The 20,312-nt window shown below is 39.6% G+C and overlaps 1 protein-coding gene across 3 annotated transcripts in view; it reads left to right on the top strand.

Moving 5' to 3' along the window:
* Positions 1–20,312, top strand: part of Nedd4 (E3 ubiquitin-protein ligase Nedd4) — an 811,340-nt gene that overhangs the window by 707,728 nt on the left and 83,300 nt on the right. For all 3 annotated transcript variants that reach the window (XM_090378867.1, XM_090378869.1, XM_090378870.1), the window contains one exon: positions 6,283–6,511. In XM_090378867.1, the coding sequence (XP_090234993.1) occupies positions 6,283–6,511 (229 nt within the window). The remainder of the gene's footprint in view (positions 1–6,282; positions 6,512–20,312) is intronic.

Genomic DNA, 20,312 nt, shown 5'->3' with positions numbered 1-20,312 from the left:
TCATCATATACTCTCTCATCGTGTCTGGGCAAATTGCAGGCACTTTCAAATTCAACCCTACGGATTTGGGTGGATGGGATCTATCCAGTTATATTAAAGGAGGCAGCAAAGGAAGTAAGAAAACCCTTAGCCATAATTATGAGAGTTTCTTTGGACTCTGGGGAGGTACCCATAGACTGGAGATGTGAAAATGTGACCCCAATTCACAAAGGAGGATCAAAGGCTGACACAAGTAATTATAGACTTGTGAGTTTAACTTCTGTTCCAGGAAAATTAATGGAGGCACTGGTTAAAGAAGCACTACAGGATCATCTAGACGAGACTTGAGTTATATTATTATTATTATTAGCCATATGGTGCAAGGAAGCCTGAGGCTTATTGTGCACCAGCCAAAAAAAAATTTATGAGTTACCCAGAGAGAGAGAGAAGCAGAAGGGAATCACCAAGAAGGAGAAGAATAATGATATCCAGCTCAGTACCCTGGGTGTGCCAAGCCCATACTCACCAGATGTGAGCCCCTGTGTTATAGCTCAGACACAGCATGGCTTGTTAAGGGAAAGTCTTGCCTGACCAATCTGATTGGATACTATGACACAGTCACAAAAGAACTGGATGCAGGGAATAACTTTGATATTATATATTTGGATCTTAGAAAGGCTTTTGATACTGTTGCACATGGAAGAGTGCTGCACAAATTGGAGCAGTGTGGCATTGGAGGCAAATTGCTGCTGTGGATAAAGGCATGATTGAGGGGGAGAAGACAGAGGAGAGTGGTAATCAATGGACACTGCTCATCGTAGACTAATGTTATTAGTGGAGTCCCTCAGGGTTCAGTGTTGGGTCCATTGTTGTTTTCTGTATTTATAAATGATATTGATGATGGTATATCAAGCTGAATGTCCATGTTTGCAGACGATACAAAGGTTGGTAGGATTGTCAAGGAGACTACTGACAATATGCTGCTGCAACAGGATCTGGAAAGGTTGAGGAAATGGGCTGAGAGGCTGCAAATGAAGTTTAACATTGACAAATGTAAAGTACTACATATGGGAAACAGTAACCCCAGAGCAACATATCAACTCTGTGGTACTACACTGACAGTGGTAGCGAATGAAATCACCTGGGGGTAATTGTGCAGGCAGATATGAAGTTTTCTGAGCAGTGCAGATGGGCTTCAAGAGTAGCTCATGGTGTCTTGTCAGTGATATACAGGAATTTTTCAAGCACGGATGACGAGGTGATTATTCCCTTGTATAAGGCAATGGTCAGGCCACACCTTGAATACTGTATGCAGATCTGGAGGCCTCATTTCCATAAGGATGTAGAGCTGCTGGAACGAGTACAGAGAAAGGCAACAAGATTAGTGAATGGAACAAAGGGTTGCTCTTACAAATAAAGGCTTAAGTTTTGCAAATTACAGTGTCTGGAGACTAGGTTCCGGCGATGATCTGATAGAGGTGTATATAGCCTTGAATGGTTTGAGCAAGATCAATGCTGATGGGATTCTTCTTCTTACTCAGAATAATCACCTGAGAGGGCATAAATTCAAATTGAGGAAAGACAGGTATAGGATAGATGTGTGGAAATTTGCCTTTAGCCAGCGGGTAGTTCATTGGTGGAACAGACTTCCATTCCTTGTTGTGGAAATTGATAGCCTAAATAAATTTAAGGCTCAGCTGGACAGGTATTTCGAACGAACGGAGGGGTAAAATGGGAGTGGTTTTTTTTTTTTTTCTTTTTTGGTTGATGCTGCAAAAACTTGCTTTCTTGCATCATATACCTCTACTAATGCTAATACTCCAACAATCTAGTATGACAATGAAAAATTAAAAGTTACCATAGACAGCAAGAAAACCGAATCGCCTACCAACTGTATGGCAGTTAATGTATGCTCCGATTATGGGGAATCAATATTAGAACTGCATGTGAATGACACTATGAATACTGAACACTCCATCTTCCCAAAAAATAATTGGAAAAAATGCCCTGCACACAAAAAAACAGTCAGGTGGATCATCCTCAATTAAACCTAAATAATGCGCAACATCCTACAATGGAATTTCAAAGGATTAAGGAGTCATTCGGATGACTTAAAGATTTACTCGATCAATTCAGTCCCATAGGACTGAATTGATTGACACTGAAAAAATATTACCTGTTATTCTGAATGGGTAATATTTTTTGAAAGGATGGTTCATACAGGATTCACTTGGATCCTGGGGTCACAGAATCTCCTTCCACATCATCAGTATGGCTTTCGGAAAAACATAACAAGGTGATACAGGAAACATTCTTCCTATATCACCTCATGTCTTGCCAAAATTTGAAAATTTTGGCATAAATGTACAGACAAGATAGGAGCTCGGAGTCTCCTGCCCATGAAAGAGTAGCTATTTTTGTTAATTCTAACAAACCATCCAGGTCCATTCAATCACGAACTACATTAGAGGCTATGGCAGCTCGTATTGCAGTGGGTGTTCCAGTTACCCTTGTTTTCATTTATTCATAGTCCACCAATGTCTACCATTTCTCCATTCAGAACTTAACGACCTCATCAGACAACTCCCAACTCCAGTTTGTCTTTTCAGTGATTTCAGTGGCCACCATCTGTTGTGGGGTTCTGCTACAATGGACACAAGAGGCAAATTGATTGAAAATATTATGAATAATAATAATGATCTTAATTTACTAAAATCTGGATCTCCCATTTATATCCACCAATGTACAAGATCTACCTCTGTGATTGACTTGTCAATTTGTTCACCCATCTTTCCAATCATGACATGGTCAGTATTAACTGAGCCCTTTACCACTGTTCACCTTCCAATTATTTGCTCTTTACAAACATGGAAAACTTCAAATCCTGAGCAACAATCCACTTGGAAGTTTAAAAAGGTGAACTGGGATGGCTATTCTGTTCAAATTCTTCTAAACAGACTTTGCTTGAAAACAACCGATTGATGATGTAACTGCGTACATAACCAATCAGATTCTGACTGCAGGTGATACTTCTTTTTCAAAATTCAAGAGAAATCACATTTACTGAAATCACTCGTGGAATGCAGATTGCTTTAATGTTAAACAGGAGAAAACTATGCTTGGAATGATTTCCGTGAGTATCCTACCACTAGTAACTTAATTGCTTATAAAAGACTTAATGATAAAGCAAGACAAATTAGACAAAAAAACGAAATGTGATTTGTGAATTGCTTTTGCCTCAACCATCACAAAATACACTGACACACGGCTCATCTGTTGAAGAATAGAGGCCCAAAATGGAAAATTTGTTTGCTGCCCTCTCTCTGATACTTCACTGGAAAGGGAAAGACATGTACTACTGAAGAAGTTGCTAATGTACTAGCAGTATAATTTGCCACAATCTCTGCTTCTGCCTTCTGTGCATCATCCTTCCAGAACATCAGAGCAGGTGCAGAATGGTATAAAATCAAATTCTTCATGCAACACTCCTTCCCATACAACCAACCCTTTAAATTAATAGAACTAAAAGAATCATTAAATAGATCTTCCAACAGTACTGCAGGCCTAGATGGCATTTGTTGCATTATGCTGAAGCATATACTTGAAAAGGACTTGGGTACACTGTTGATTTTCTACAATCGATCTTCTCCAACAAAGCCCTATACTTCTTCCTGGCCCCATTCTTTCATTATTGCCTTATCAAAACCAGGCAGAGATCCTTCCTTGGTTCAAAATTATAGACCAGTACCTTACACAAGCTGAATGGGTAATATTTTTTGAAAGGATGGTTCATACAGGACTCACTTGGATCCTGAGGTCACAATCTCCTTCCACATCATCAGTATGGCCTCCGGAAAAACAGAACAACCCTAGACATGCTCATCAAAGCTTGATATCATATCTGCTATGTCTTTGTCATGAAACAACATCTAGTCATGATCTTGAAATGGCATTTGACACTAATTGGCATTATGGTATTATAATGGATCTTTACCATCTAGGACTAAGGGAACAGTTGCCTGAAATAATTCAAAATATTTCTTGCACCTGCATTCTTTTCAGGTCCAATATAAAAACATACTGTCTACATCTGACATTCAGGAGACAGAAGTACTACAGGTTTCAACACTTAGTCAACTATATTTGCAGTTCGAGTTAGCAACATGATACGAGATAGCCCTTAAACCATTGAAGCTTACATGTATGTGGATGGCCTTACCATTTCCTGTCAGTCTCAAAGTGTGAACACCATCGAACAGCATCTCCGACTTGCCATAACCAAAATAGAATCCTGGTCTTCCCGGAACAGTTATCAACTATTAGAAAAGAAATGCAAATGCACTGCTACTTACTTCTGCAAGCTATGGGCTCTCCTCCTGATCCTGAACTAGAAATAAACAAGACTCCAATCCTGCTTTTTAATACCATTAGATTTCTTGGACTAATATTAGACAGCAAGTTAAACTTCCAAGCTCACATCACTCATTTAAGAACTACTTGTCTAAAGCATTTGAATATACTTCCATCAGTCTCATCCATCTCATGGGGAGCTGATCAGTATACTTTACTAGAACTCTTCAAGTCTCTAATCCATTCATGCACAGACTACTGTTCTCCAGTATATCACTCTGCTCACAGCACCTTCAAGTTCCTTGTACAGATTACAAGCCTGTAATTCACACGGCCTGTTATGAAAACTGGTCACAGATCTGGAGAAGAACCAACAAAACATTTACCAGATAAAACAAGATCAAGAGTTGTGGCTCTCTGGATTCAGACAAAATAGGTGAGAATTAGGCATACTCATCTTACACACCTATTTTTACTAGATCTTATGTATAGCTTAGCTTAATTTTCAGCACTCACCTCATAGTAATCCGCTTAGCTGGTGGAGGGTTTTACCACATACATGGTGGTTATAGGATTCTAATACTTCATGGGGATTATTGGTTTAAATTAAGTTATGGGCTAAAAAAAAAAAAAAAAAAAAAAAAAAAAATTTTAAGAAAGGAGGGTGCACCTTCCATGGTTGCCTAATTAAATTAAATTCAATTTAATTAATTTTTTTTAATTTAATTTAATTAGGCAACCATGGAAGGTGCACCCTCCTTTCTTAAAATTTTTTTTTTTTTTTTTAGCCCATAACTTAATTTAAACCAATAATCCCCATGAAGTATTAGAATCCTATAACCACCATGTATGTGGTAAAACCCTCCACCAGCTAAGCGGATTACTATGAGGTGAGTGCTGAAAATTAAGCTAAGCTATACATAAGATCTAGTTATTACATTACAGCACATAAAGACTTCTTAAAACAATCAAGAGACACCTATTTTTATTATTGGAAGAAGATCTACCCCAGTGCACATTCTATCACACCCAACTTATGGTTTGCCACTTTCTTGTAGATTGTTCTCTTTACTTATCCATCCATTCCAGCACCATTCAATCATTTAGCATATTGAATGAAGCCCAGATTTTATCCCATTTTCTTGGAAATCATGGCACTGTAGAACTCTTAACATACTTAAAAATGTACTGGCTTATGTGCATGTATATAATTCAATATTTATGTGCATATATGCCCATTCAATATATACATGCATATAGGCCCAAATTGTGTCAGTTTGGCATCAGTACCCTTGTACATACCAACAACCACTCTCAGAGCCTTATAAACCTCAATCAAGTCACCTCTGTGATGCTGGTTACTATGTTCTCTAACGTGTAGCTCACATAATCAGTCTTTCCTCATATGGCCATCCTTTTGCTGAACCCACCATTCAAGTTGCCCATCTGTAGACCCTTTCAAGAAGCTCAGTGTCTTTTCTCAGATGAGGTCTCCATACTCAAATGCAGTATTCCAAATGTGCTCTTACACTTGCTTTTTGTTTCAGAAGTACACTGATGATGTTTTTAGACTAAACCAACAGTGGGAACAACTTTCCCATTTGAGAGCAAAGCAGTTGATTAAATTAAAATTGAAAATCTGAAAGGTAATACTTATTCCAATTTTAACATCAAATTCAAACATTTTAGTCCAGCTATGACAAAACAAAAAAAGGTTCTGACGATAAATATCCTAAAGCTAACGATAAGCAAGATAGACTACCTTGGTGCATTTTAATCGGAAAGCCCTCTATAAGGGTTTCTAACACTAAGATAGGAAGGGGACTCTAGCTTTATATTGAATTCTTACTAATGATTGCTAATAATATAACTTAAGAAGAGGTTTTTAGTTTGAATTAATCAATCAATCAGTTTGAGTAAATGAATGTTATATATCATATTTTGTTTTTTCAGTCTTGTCATCCAGTGGCGATTTGTTTCTCGTATTCAGCCCCAGATGAATGCATTCTTGGAGGGATTTAGTGAAATCATTCCTCTAAATTTAATAAAGCTGTTTGATGAGCATGAGTTAGAACTGTTAATGTGTGGTATTGGTAAAATAGACGTGAAGGATTGGAAACAGAACACTGTTTACAAAGGAGGATATCATCCTAATCATATTGTTATTCAGTGGTTTTGGAGGGTGAGCAGTAATATCCTTTCCTAAATATTATTCTTTAAAATTAGTTTTACTGTATAGGTTGAGTCAAAAAAAAAAAAAAAAAAAAAAAAAAGCAGATTTCAAAATAAAATTATAGGGTAGGCAAAAATCAAATTTTTTGGGAACAGAATAAATCTTTTTTAAATTATGTATTGTAAGATTAGTTAATCTTACAGTACATAATATTCATTGCTGAAGAGCTTATTTTAATAGACTCTAGCAATAGTGACACAATATGCATCAGAGAAACAATTTTCCATTATACAAAATTTCAACATCTGAGACAATACAAGGAATTCTGATCAAATAACAAAAAGAAAAATCTGAAAATTATGTAAAGCTCTACATCAAGGACAGCATCAAAATATCGGAATGTCAGAAACTATTCTAGTTGAGTTTATCATTACTCTGTAACATAATCAATTATTAATTTATTTTATGGAAAAAAATACACAAAATTAATATTAATGGCCATGGACTTATATTAAACGTAAACACATTGAAGTAAATTTGAATTCATTTTCCACCATTGAGCACACTTTGCTTCCTCAAATTAGAGATAACATCATTCTCTTTAATTTGATGAGTCTTTATCTTTAATAGTACTTCAGAAATTGAATCACCAAATTCAAAATGTTGAAGAACCATTTGATAGTTGTTTCAATATATCTATACCTATTTCAGTTTGTAATACACTAAGTGGACAGAAATCATGGGATTCCTGTCTAGTTATGGGTAGGTCCACCTTTCACCTGGATAAGGACAATGACACGGTGAGGCGTTGAGTCCACTAGCTCACAAAAGCGTTTCTCAGATATTTCAATCCATGCTTCCTGCACTACTGTCCATAATTCCGTCACATTCCTTGGTGGAGGATCCAAGGAATGTGACGGGGATCATGTCCGGTTAATGGGGTGGCCATTCTATGGAAGTAAAATCTGCGGAATGCTCATCGAACCATGTTCTAGTCACCACAGTTCTGTGGGGAGGGGCATTGTCCTGCTGGAAGAGTCCATTGCCCTGTGGGTGCACGACCATGAAGATGTGTTTGTTATTTGGTTTTTAGGAGCATTAGCAACTAAGGCCATATTGCTCCGGGATATGCAATGGTCATTCCCTGACCTTTTCGCATCCTCCGTATTTGGTGGTGACGGACTCGAACCCGGTCTAATCAAGAAGCGTGTGCTACGCACTACTGCTCCTTCCCACCTGGCTATGGAGGCGCCCCATGAAGATATGCAGCTGGTCTGCAAGGATGGACACGTAATCTGGACCGTTCAGAGATGTGTCTACAACATGTCAGAGGTCCCAAAATGTGTGAGTTGAACACTCCCCAGACCATTACCGACTGTCCACCTGCTTGAAATGGTGCCTCCGTAGCCAGGTGAGCAGGAGCAGCAGTGCATAGCACGCGCTTCTTGATTAGACCGGGGTTCGAGCCCGTGATCACCAAATACGGAGGATGCGGAAAGGTCAGGGAATGACCACCGCATATTCCCGGAGCAATATGACCTTAGTTGCTAATGCTCCTAAAAACCAAAATAACATAACAAACCTGCCTGAACAGTTCCTTGTTGATATGACGGGTGCATAGCTTCGTGTGATTTCTACCAGATACACACCCTCCCGTCTGCTCGAAATAACTTGGAACAGAACTGGTCGGACCAGGAGATCTGTCTCCAATCATCCAAGGTCCAGTGCCAATGTTCTTTCGCCCAGTTGAGGCGTTGGACCAGTTGGAACATGAAATCTGTCATGAAATGATTAAACACCTTTCACCAAAATACATGGACCTCCTGCTCTCCCTATACAACAGAATCTTTCTTGAAGAGCATTGTTTAAACATCTGACTCTATGTAACTATTCTTGGTTTTGCTAAGCCAGTAAGGAATCCTAAATTTACAACAAATTACCATACTATTTCTTTGACTAGCTATTTGTGCAAAATATTGGGACGAATGGTCAATGCTCATCTTTTATGGTACTTAAATTGAAATAACCTCTTTCATCTTCAGTGCGATTTCCAAAGGAACAGGCCCACTTTAGACCACATAATTAGCATGGAAGTATCCCTTCAAAGCCCTGAGTGCCAAGTGCCATTTTCTCTGCAATATATAGAGTATTATTTCTTATTGATAAAATTTCATTTTTCTAGTTTCCTTTTCTCTTTTGTTTACTTAAAGTGGTTTTGCACTTAAAGTATTAAAATAAGAACCCAAAACCCAAAAGGAAATCTGTTTTCCTTTATTTAGTGTATACAGTCAAAGCACTGTATAACAACACTTCCCACGGGAATGAGTAAACTGCCGTTATATTGGAAGGGCGTTATATCAATTCATTAAATAGAATTAGGTTAATGAGAAATTGTCCAGGAACAATTACATAGGACGTTAAAACGAGGGTCACTATAAAGAGCTTCGACTGTGTGTATATATGTGTGTGTATAAATAAATATTAATTACTAACAAACGTTACTAACTTCTACAACCACTTGGTACTGGTGGCACAACTCCTGCTTTCATGTGGCAGAACCAAAACTTGGGAGAAGAAACTCACTCTTCCAGGTCTAAAAGGAGCAATGATGGATAGTAACAGATGCAAAATTCCCCATCTCTTCCATCATGCAGTATGACTGACTACTTTTGAATTTATGATGGACATCAAGGCGAGATCCAATCTTCCTTACATTTCGAGGGTACAGCTCTAAAATGTTCGCAGGCCGACAGCTAGTTAGTAAACTAGACTGAACCTATTGGTAACTTTTTAGGAGGCTTTTGGATCAGCTAGTGTATAATCTTGCTGCCTCTACTCTGCCAGATAGTGACTGGAGGGAGTCTGAGTAATGTGTATACGGGGACATTGTCGAGGCCACATTATGTCAGGGATCTGGGTAAATTCTTACCATGTGTATGCCATATCCAAAAATGTCACTACTTCATACAGCACTTTTTCTTACTATTGAATACACCATGAATTGTCAAACTAAGACCGTAAGCTTATCTGTGAAAAGATCTAAACCTCCCAAACACTTCCTAATTCATTTCACACATATACGTGGTCTCAATTCTAATCTCAACAATGTACACTTCCACTTGCAGTCTGCCAAACGCCGTGTACTTTTTCTGACAGAATCTGTTATTGTTTGATTCAACTACTACTCATCTCAGTTGCCCAAATTATTTGTATGATTCCTTTTGCCTCAAAGGTGGTATTGTGCATATGTCCATTCCAATATTCCCTGTCAGAGACTTGGTAATTTGGAATCTCCTCTTTTCAATCATCTCTGGCTTAAAATCTCTCTACCTCATTGTGTCAAATTGATCTGTTGTTTCTACCGTTCTCCCAACTCCACTAATCACTTGGAGCTTTTTAACTTCCTCTCTTTTCAACTTGACTTTCTCTAGTCAAACTTTCCTAACAGTGAGGTAATTTTTTTGGTGATTTTAATGTTCACAACTCCAGCTGGCTTCCGTTTTCTAGTCACACCGATCCAGTTGGTCGAGATGCTGAGGCTTTTGCAATTAGTAATGACTTTGCACAGATTATTCATTTACCTACAAGAATACCAGACAATCCTAAACATACAGCAAAAACTCTTGATCTTTTTCTCACAAACAACCCTTCTAAGTACACAGTCGAAGTGAGAGGTCCTTTAGGCACTTCAGATCACAAATTGGTGATTGTCTCTTCTCCAATGGAGCCTTTATCTCATGGCTATTCCCAACCTTGTGTTGTTTGGCATTACAAGAATGCAAAATGGGATGACCTGCAAGATTTCATTTCTTTTCCTTGGTCAGACTACTGTTTCAAAATTTTTGATGTCAACGTTTGCTCAGATCGTGTCAGTGAAAGTATTCTTGTAGGAATGGAATCCTTTATCCCACACTCCACATTAAAATCTTGTCATTAATCTAAACCTTGGTTTTCCAATAAATGTGCTAAGGCTGTTCAAGAGAAGAATGTTGCGTATCATAATTGTCTTGTTTCCAATTCTTCAGTTTCATTTTCTGCCTACACCAAAGCTCGCAACAATTGTAAAGCAGTTATTAATCAGTCCAAATTAGATTTTGAACAGGCTAAGAGTGGAAAACTTGCTTCTTGCCCTAATGGTAGCCGAGCATTCTGTTCTCTTGCCAAAAGCTATTGACTGCAACCTTTGTCCATCTCTGCTCCCACCTCTGTCAGAACCATATGGTTCTTTTGTCACTTTAGCCAAGGATAAAGCTGACCTGCTAGCATCCCATTTTTCTTCCAACTCATGTATTAATGATTTGGTAAAAACCTCCCAACATTCCCAACCTGCTCCATTCAATGCTTCCTGTGGTCTTCCGTCAAAAGAATGTCAGAAGAATTTTGGCGAATCTTGATGCTTAGAAAGCTCCAGATCCTGATGGTATTTCTCCATTTGTTCTCAAAACCTGTGCTCCTGAACTCATTCCTGTTCTTTGCCACCTTTTTTCCCTTTCTTATTCCAAAGGTGTTTTTTGTTCTGCTTGGAAATTTGCTTATATCCAGCCAGGCCTAAAAAGAGTGACAAATCCCTCCCATCCAATTATCGTCCCATTGCAATTACTTCTACTCTTTCTACAGTAATGGAAAATCATAAGCCTCAGGCTTCCTTGCACCATATGGCTAATAATAATAAATCAATTAACTGCCAACTCTTAAACTACCTAGAAACCTTCCATCTGATCAACGATCGCCAATACGGATTCCGTCAGTGTGCATCCACTGTTGAAATTCTGGCTCGTGTTACTCATTTATGGACAAATTCAATGGAAAAGTTTGGTGAAACACAAGCAGTTGCTCTTGACATCTCAAAGGCTTTCAATTGTGTTTGCCATAAAGGTCTTCTAAACAAGCTTCCATCTTATGGTTTGCCAACCTTTTTTTTTTTTTTTTTTTTTTTTGTAATTGGTTATCCAGTTTTCTCTCTGATCGCACACTGCGGGTGATGGCTCTGTCTTCTAACTTTTCCACTAATGCTGGTGTCGCCCAAGGTTCAGTTCTTTCCCCCACTCTTTTCCTCTTGTATATTAATGACCTTCTTCCATTGACTGGAAATCCTATCCATAGTTTTCCCGATGATAGCACATTGCATTCCACTTTCCATTTTGAGAAACCTTGCCCTGCTCAATCAGCTTCAACTTCTCGAATATCCACTACCAATTCCTTAAATGCCAATCTCCAGATAATTCTCCAGTGGGGAAAAGACAACTTAGTTGATTTCAATCCTTCTAAAACTGATTTATTGATTTTTTTAGTATATTGTTGGATTATTTTGTTATAGGTTTTCATGTAACAGTTTGATTTTTATGATATTATAGATATCATTTTTTAAAGTTAATTTTCATTGATATATATGTTTTTTTTTTTTATGAAAACCCAAACACGAAAGGTATCAAAGTACCTATAGTACTTAGTACCATGCATGGGTTGAAGGAGAAGTATGGGGGGAGGGGGATGCCGGAAACTTTGCTCTAGAGACTAAACATGGGTTTCACCACTTTAAGCCTCCAATAAGCAAAGTGGTTTAGCTAATTTTATAATGGTAATTACGAGATCTGCCTTAAACACATCACAGGTTTAAATATCTAATTTAAACTTAAACATGACTCACATGGAAATAGCCGATGACAATTTACGAGTGAGTCATGATTTAATCTGTTGCGGAATCTGTGGAATGTTTTCCAAGGGGGATTCTTTTCTTTGTGATCAATGTAAGGAGTGCACCGATCTTAAATTACAATTTGGTGCACTGATGGAACAATTTCAGTCACTGAAAAAAACGGGAGCTTACTGTCGAGAATAATGCATCTGGGCACTCGTCAGAGACTCAAGGCTCCAGCAATCTACCAAGTGATGCACTCCTGATTCGGGCCTCAAAACAGAAAAACCAAGTGCAAACTACTCTGGTTCAAAAGGACTTTGTTTTATTAGGAGACTCTATTGTCAGGGAAATGAGGAATATTTTTTGTAATAAGGATAGGTGGAGTAGAACCAGGTATGTCTCCCGGGAGCAACTATTAATGATGTCACCAACAGATTGTCAGATTTTAAGGGGGGGGTAAAGAGAATAATATTCATGTGGGAACTTAATGACATTAAACGTACACGATCTGACGATTTGTTGGAAAAATACAGGACCATGCTGAGGAAATTTCGTGAGCTAGGCCACAATGTCTATGTGTCTGCAATTCTGCCCAGACATGATAGGAGGGATTATAGGTTAAAAGCCTTGTGGATTAACTCAAGATTCTGCAAGGCTTTTGTGGAGAAATTTCTATCAGCTTGGCCCACACATGTAGGTAGAAGGAATTTGTTTTGTAGAGACAGGATACACTTAAACAAAGGTGGTGCAAAAGTTTTTGCCAGTATTATTGAGGATTACTGACATGCATTTATCTGATAATATTGGTCAGAGTAACTCTTGCACATACCTCAAGAGTTCTTATCTGTTACCCCAACTGGACATATTATCTAGATGTTCTGGGAGCAGAAACGTTTAAAGTGAGCGGGTAGCTAATGCCAGGGAAGAGAGCCTAAAAAACTTCAAGGATTGTGTTAGGGTTGTTAAATATACAAGAACAGTAAGTCTTAATTATTTATATGGTAATTTAGAAGTGTTGTCAATAAAATGAGCGAATTCAAACTGCTGGTTAAAACAAGCAACGCGGACATAATAGGACATACCGAAACGTGGTGCACCCGGAAATATGGGATGATGAGTTTCAGTATGGCTTGTATAATGTATTTAGGAAGGATAGGGTAGATAGAAGGGGTGGTGGGGTAATGCTTCTTATCAGAAGCCGCCTGAGTCCAACGATAGCTTTCCTGGATTCAGATATTTCACATGCTAGTATAGAATCTGTATGGTGTGAGATAGTTGGAAACAAAGGTATAATGCGAGTAGGAGTAATCTACAGATCAGGTGATTGTGAAGATTATGACGAAAGTCTCTACATGCAAATAGAATGGGCAAGTAAGCATCAACGTCTTATTATGGGTGATTTCAATTTGCCTCTAATTGATTGGAGTAAGTGGGAAGGAAACTCGACATGGGGAACGAAATTTTTAAATCAACTAGATGACTGTTATTTGTATCAACATGTCAGGGAAAGTACTAGAGAAAAGAATATCCTAGACCTCATCATCACCCATGAATCAGATAACATAACAGGGCTGACAGTAGAGGAACCAGTAGCAGGAAGTGATCATGGAGTTCTACAGTGGATGATAAAGAGAGAGGTAGGAGTAGTAAAAGGCAAAGGAATGGGTTATAATTTCAGAAAAGGAAATTACGATGCCTTAAGGTGCTATATAGCCTCTATTAACTGGGTAAATATCGCACAGAGAACGAATACAATTGAACTGTAGTATGCTTTTAAAACATTAATCACAGACACCTTGAATGCCACCACCCAACAAAAAATACTCCACGAGGAGGGTTCCAAGTTGGATGAATAGTGAATTTGCCACATTACTTGAGCAGAAAAAGGCGGCATGGAAAAGTTATAGAGCAATAAAAAGTACTGAAGTCTATAACAGCTACAAGATGATCTGTAATAGAGCGACAGAAAAGGTTCGACAGGCAAAATCAGTTTATGAGAAATCGCTAGCAAACAGAGCAAAGGGGGTGGGGGTAAGGAATTCTTCACATATATAAATGCTAAGAAGAGCAGGACAAACCAGATCGGACCTTTACGTAAGGGAAAGTGGATAGTATTAAATATAACAGCTGCCGTTGCAGATGAACTCAACAGTTATTTTGCATCGATATTTACAGAAGAAAAACCTTTTGTGGCAATGGGAAATTGTGGGAGCGAAGTTGAAAAATATGTAATTAATGATATTGAAATTTCGCAAGATTATTTAATGAAAAAACTTTCGAGCCTACAGGCCAGTAAGGCTCCTGGAGTTGATGGATTTTCCCTATAACCTATAAAGAGGGTTTCCATGGAGGCAGCCAATCCATATGCACAGAGCCTTGAAGCCGAAGTTCCGACAGGCACGTCACATACACTCATTAGAAAACGGTGGTTTGTACCGAAATCCTTTCGGGATAATCTTGTTCAATTTGAACAAGATTATCCCGAAACGATTTTCGGTACAAACCACCGTTCGATTTGAACAAGATTATCCCGAAATGATTTTCGGTACAAACCACTGTTCGATTTGAACAAGATTATCCCGAAAGGATTTCGGTACAAACCACCGTTTTCTAATGAGTGTATGCGACGTGCCTGTCGGAACTTCGGCTTCAAGACTCTGTGCATATGGATTGGCTGCCTCCACCGGGACATACAGCGTGCTTCAGCGAGCAAAGCAGCCCTACTAGTCGACCTTAAGACTGATTCCCGATCCTATTTACACCAATGTAATCAATACTTTATGCTACCAGGCTGTCAGAGAATCAGATCGTTATTGTGCCTGGCAGAAACGTAAGTTCAATACTTTAATTAATGAATCCCGTCAATTTCGTCGCCAGCATAATGCCCCTTCCACAGGTTGCACAGATTTCGTATTGAACCTGAGCAACAAGCAGTTATCTGTAGAACAAATAGACCTATTGACTCTTGGCATGGCATTTGCCGTTCTTCCAAAGCACCCGCCGATCACTGACATCGCTTTAGGTGTGGAAACATGTTTAACACACCTCCCAGAAGATGTGGCTAACGCAATCCGCTTAAAGACTGCAGCAGTTCTACACCATGCTCGCCCCGTCTCTTCAAACCTCAACCGTATGCAGATTTCTGCCCTCAAGGCACTAAAACGGGATTCGTCCATCGTCATCCTACCGGCGGACAAAGGCCGTCGTACGGTTGTAATGAACCACGCTGATTATGTGGCGAAAGCCTTACTGCTTTTGCGAGACACTTCCGTCTACAAACCCTTAACCATTACCCCCATCAGAGCATTGGAACGATGGGAGTCAGAGGTGAATCTCCTCATCAATAGTTGGCTCAAACAGGGGAAGATAACGCAGTCGACCCGTAATCACCTCCGGGTGTCAGATCCCACGGTTTTATGGCCTGCCGAAGGTACACAAAGAAGACACACCACTAAGACCAATTGTATCCTGTTGTGGATCACCGACTTACGAGTTGTCTAAGTTTGTCTCTAGGCTTCTTTCTCCTCTAGTTGGCAAGACCACCTACACCGTCTCCAACAGTATTGAGTTCATAGAAAGGATCCGCACTATATCCATCTCACAAGATCAAGTCATGGCATCGTTCGATGTAATATCACTCTTGGACAATGATGAAACCCTTAGCGACAGAACCAGACTGACACCCGATGACATTTCCACCGCCCTCAGACTGTGCTTAACAGGTGGTGCAATCATGTTTAGCGACTCAATTTACCAGCAGGTGCATGGCACAGCCATGAGTTCCCCTGTCAGTTCGGTCACGGCAAACATCGTGATGGAGGAGTTAGAGGGACGTGCGTTTACACACGCACCAGATCACATCGCCTTTTGGTGTCGCTATGTAGACGATGTGTTCGTAGTTATCCCTAGAGACTCAGGTCAGCGAATCCTAACCCACCTCAACTCACTATCGCCCTTCATAAAATTCACGATTGAGCTGGAGTTGAACAACACCATACCATACCTAGATACCCTCGTCCGGCACGAAGACACATGCTTGAAGACGACAGTTTATCGTAAACCTATGTGTGCTGGCCAATTTACCAACTTCCGGTCAGCACACGCACGGGGTCACCTCCTCACCACTGCCCGAACCTTGCTAACTCGCGCCTGGACACACTCTAGCTCTGTTGTAGGTGAAAGACGCACAGAGCACCAGGGTCAAAGCGGACCTTGCGAGGTGTGGCTATCCCATCGACACCCTTGACAAGTGTGACCTACAGGCAAGCGACCAACAGTAGCATCAACAGTGGTGAGTCATCCATGAGGGCATTTATCCCATACTACCCCAACCTGTCGCAACGGATCGGTAGAATCCTAAAATCACATGGGATAAAGTGCATCCAACTCCCCAGCAGGAAACTACGTTCTCTCATTTCCAACGTGAAAACACCTGTCCCCACCCTTCTGCAGAGCGGTTTGTTCTATCTCATCTCTTGCCGTGACTGCACTAGCTGCTACTTTGGAGAGACTGGACGTCGGCTCGAGAAACACCTCTCAAAACATGAAAGGGCGATCCGTTTGGCAGATGTGGAGCATTCAGCTATTGCCGAGCACGTCTGGACAACCCACCACGACATTGACCAACACCGCGATGTCGTGGTTGTGGTCAGGTCCCACCATTACCTACGGTGCACCTGGTTGGAATCGTTAAACATAAAATGCTCGGATACCTCTTTGAACAGCAACAGTGGTTGTCAAGTTAACCCCATCACAGAAGAAATAATTCTGTACATAGACAAATGCTGGCCACGTCACCACCATACGTCACAGCCACAAACTACAACCTCAAACAATTAGCCACGCACCAGTTTGGCAGTGCACATCTCCATTCTAACTGTCATTTAATATTTTCTGTTTAACTGAAGAAGGCTGTCTACTCAGCCGAAAGCTTTTTGTATATTAAACCGTTCTTTGTATGTATGTTCTAAGTATATTAAACCATTCGCTCTGAGGAACTATAATTTTCGTTTTAATAATATGAATCCGGAGCACATAGGCCTCTTTCACCATATTAATGAAGGAATAGAGGGCATGATGTCTAAATTTGCAGATGATGTTAATAGACTAGTTAATGATCACTGTGAAGCTGAGCTTCTTCAGAGAGACCTAGATAGACTTCAGGAATGGTCAGAAAAATGGCAGCTATGGCATCCAACAAAGTGTAAGGTATTACACATGGGAAACAGTAATCCAAAAATAACTTCTTCACTTGGCGGGGTTCAACTAAACCCAGTACTGGAAGAAAGGTGTTACGATATGGTCAGACATGAAAAACTCAGGTGTTACGATACAGTCAGACATGAAATTCTCTGAGAATTGTAAACAGATTGCAAGTAGAGATAGGGACGTGAATATCCCATTATATAAGGCTTTTGTTAGACCACACTTGGAATACTCTGTTCAGGTATGGAGACCGCACCTAAGGAAAGACATCGAGCTTCTTGAAAGGGTGCAAAGACAGGTAACTCGCATGGTGAGATTGGCAAAAGGGCGTCCTTATGAAGAGAGACTTCGAATATGTGGGTTTCAGAGTTTGGAAACAGACACCTTAGAGGAGATTTGATTGAGGCGTTTTAAGGCTCTGAGAGGCATCAGTAAAATGAATGAGGATCAAATTTTCAAGATTATAAATGATTGCTAGAACTAGGGGACATAAATTCAAGTTATGGGGGGAGATGTTTAGATTGGACTGAAGGAAGTTTTATTTTAGCCAGTGAGTTATAAATTTCTGGAATAAGATGCCTACATGGGTGGTAGAGGCTGACAGTTTGGGGAAATTCAAAGGTCATCTGGATAGTACCTTCGGGTGAGGGAAACACATAGGATGATAGGTTTAATTTCCTTTTCTTTTATTAATTATTAGATTTTTTTTTTTATGTTATTATTTTATTCCGGTTTTTTTTTTTTTTTTTTTTTCTTTTGGGCTGGTGCAACATAAGCCATAGCTTTCTTGCACCGTGCGGCCATTACTAATACTAATTCTTATCTTATATCTCACAAAAATGATTCTTCTGCTCCTATGCTTATCTTTGGTGACACTCCGATTTCTAGGCAAAATGATATATCTCTTTTGGGGATTACCCTGACTTCTAATCTCTTTTGGCACAAGCACATTACAAATATTGCTTCCTCTGCATCTAAAAAACTTTGTTTTCTCTTTCGCTCTCGGCTTTACTTTTCTTCCAAACAGCTGTTCACTCTGTACAAATCGCAAATCTGCCCTACCATGGAATATTGTTCCCACATCTGGGGTGGTGCCCCCAAAATCTCTGAGGCTTCTAGATTCCATTCAGAAGAGGGCAGTTAGGTTAATTAATGACTCATCTGTAATAGTCTCTTCACTCGCTGTCTCACAGATGTACTATTTCTGCTGCATGCCTTTTCTACAGATACTTCCATGGGCACTGTTCTTCTGAATTAGCTTCTATAATTCACGCTCTCTCTTTCAAAATTGTCCAAACACATGCCGCACACTACCCAACATCCATTTACTGTCCAACTTCAAACTCATAAAACCAACTTTTCATCTTCCTCATTTATTCATTCAACTGCCGTTTTCTGGAACAACCTTCCTTCATATGTCAGGTGCTTTCATAGCCAGGTGGGCAGAAGCAGCAGTGCGTAGCACACACTTCTTGATTAGACTGGGGGTTCAAGCCCGTGACCGACCACCAAATACGGAGGAAGTGGAAAGGTCAGAGAATGACCACTGCATATCCCCGGAGCAATATGGCCTTAGTTGCTCCTGAAAACCAAATAACAAACAAACCTTCAAATGTCTTTGTTGAAAATTACAGTCTACAGAAGTTCAAGTCTAATGTCAACAAATATTTTCTCTCATCTTCTCAACCTCCAACCCAAGCATGGTACTAAGTACTATAAGTTCTAATACCTCTCGTGTTTGGGGTTTTCATTAAAAAAAAAAAAAAAAAAAAAGATTCCATGCCTAATACGAACTTTGAAAATGATAATCTAAAGAGACAAAAGACTGATCGGATGGAGCAACTCTGCTCATCATTTTTAACTCCTTCACTAGTCATCCTATGAGTGAACTGTCTCCCTTTGTCATACAGAAACATCTGGAAAATTTTGCAGTATCGTCTAAAATGGTTAAGAGCCTGCAATCAGGAGACTTATTATTATCAACTACAAACCACAGACATTCAGAAAACTTTTACACCAACTTTAGCATTAGTAGAGGCATATGATGCAAGAAAGCAAGCTTATACAGCATCAGTGAAAAAAAATCCCTTCCCATTTCATCTATCCATTTGCTCCAAATGTTTGTCTATTTCTGCCTTTAATTTATTTATGCTGTCAACTTCTACAACAGCAGATTGAAGTTTGTTCCAGCGATCAATCACACTCTGGCTAAAGGCAAACATCTGCACATCTATTCTGCAATTGTCTTTCCTCAATTTCAATTTTTAGCATTAGCATTAGTCGAGGCATTTGATGCAAGAAAGCAAGCTTATGCAGCATCAGCCAGAAAAAAAAAATAAATTAATTAATAAATAAAAAATAACCACTTTCACTTCACCCCTCTGTTCGTTCGAAATACCTGTCCAGCTGAGCCTTAAAATTATTTAGGCTATCAACTTCCACGACAAGGGATGGAAGTCTGTTCCACCAACCAACCACCCGCTGGCTAAAGGCAAATTTCCACCCGTCTATCCTACATCTGTCTTTCCTCAATTTGAATTTATGCCCTCTCAGGTGATTATTCTGAGCAAGAGGGAGAATCCCATCAGCATTGAGCATGCTCAAACCATTCAAGGCTTTATACACCTCTATCAGATCACCTCGCTGGTGCCTAGTCTCCAGACACTGGAGACAATTCACAAAACTTAAGCCTTTCTTCATAAGAGCACCCCTTTGTTCCATTCACTAATCTTGTTGCCCTTCTCTGTACTCGTTCCAGCAGCTCTACATCCTTCTTGAAATGAGGCCTCCAAGCCTGTATACAGTACTGTAGGTGTGACCTGACCATTGCCTTGTACAAGGAAATAATCACCTCCTTATCCCTGCTAGAAAAATTCCTATATATCATTGACAATACACCATGAGCTACTCTTGCAGCCCGTCTGCACTGCTCAGAGAACTTCATATCTGCCTGCACAACCAACCCCA

The sequence above is a fragment of the Mastigoproctus giganteus genome, chromosome 8 (assembly GCF_048544385.1).
Source record: "Mastigoproctus giganteus isolate SK-2022 chromosome 8, ASM4854438v1, whole genome shotgun sequence".
In the NCBI taxonomy this organism is placed as follows: Eukaryota; Metazoa; Arthropoda; class Arachnida; order Uropygi; family Thelyphonidae; genus Mastigoproctus; species Mastigoproctus giganteus.
Note: the sequence above shows the minus strand (reverse complement) of the source record. Positions and strands in the feature narration are given on the sequence as shown.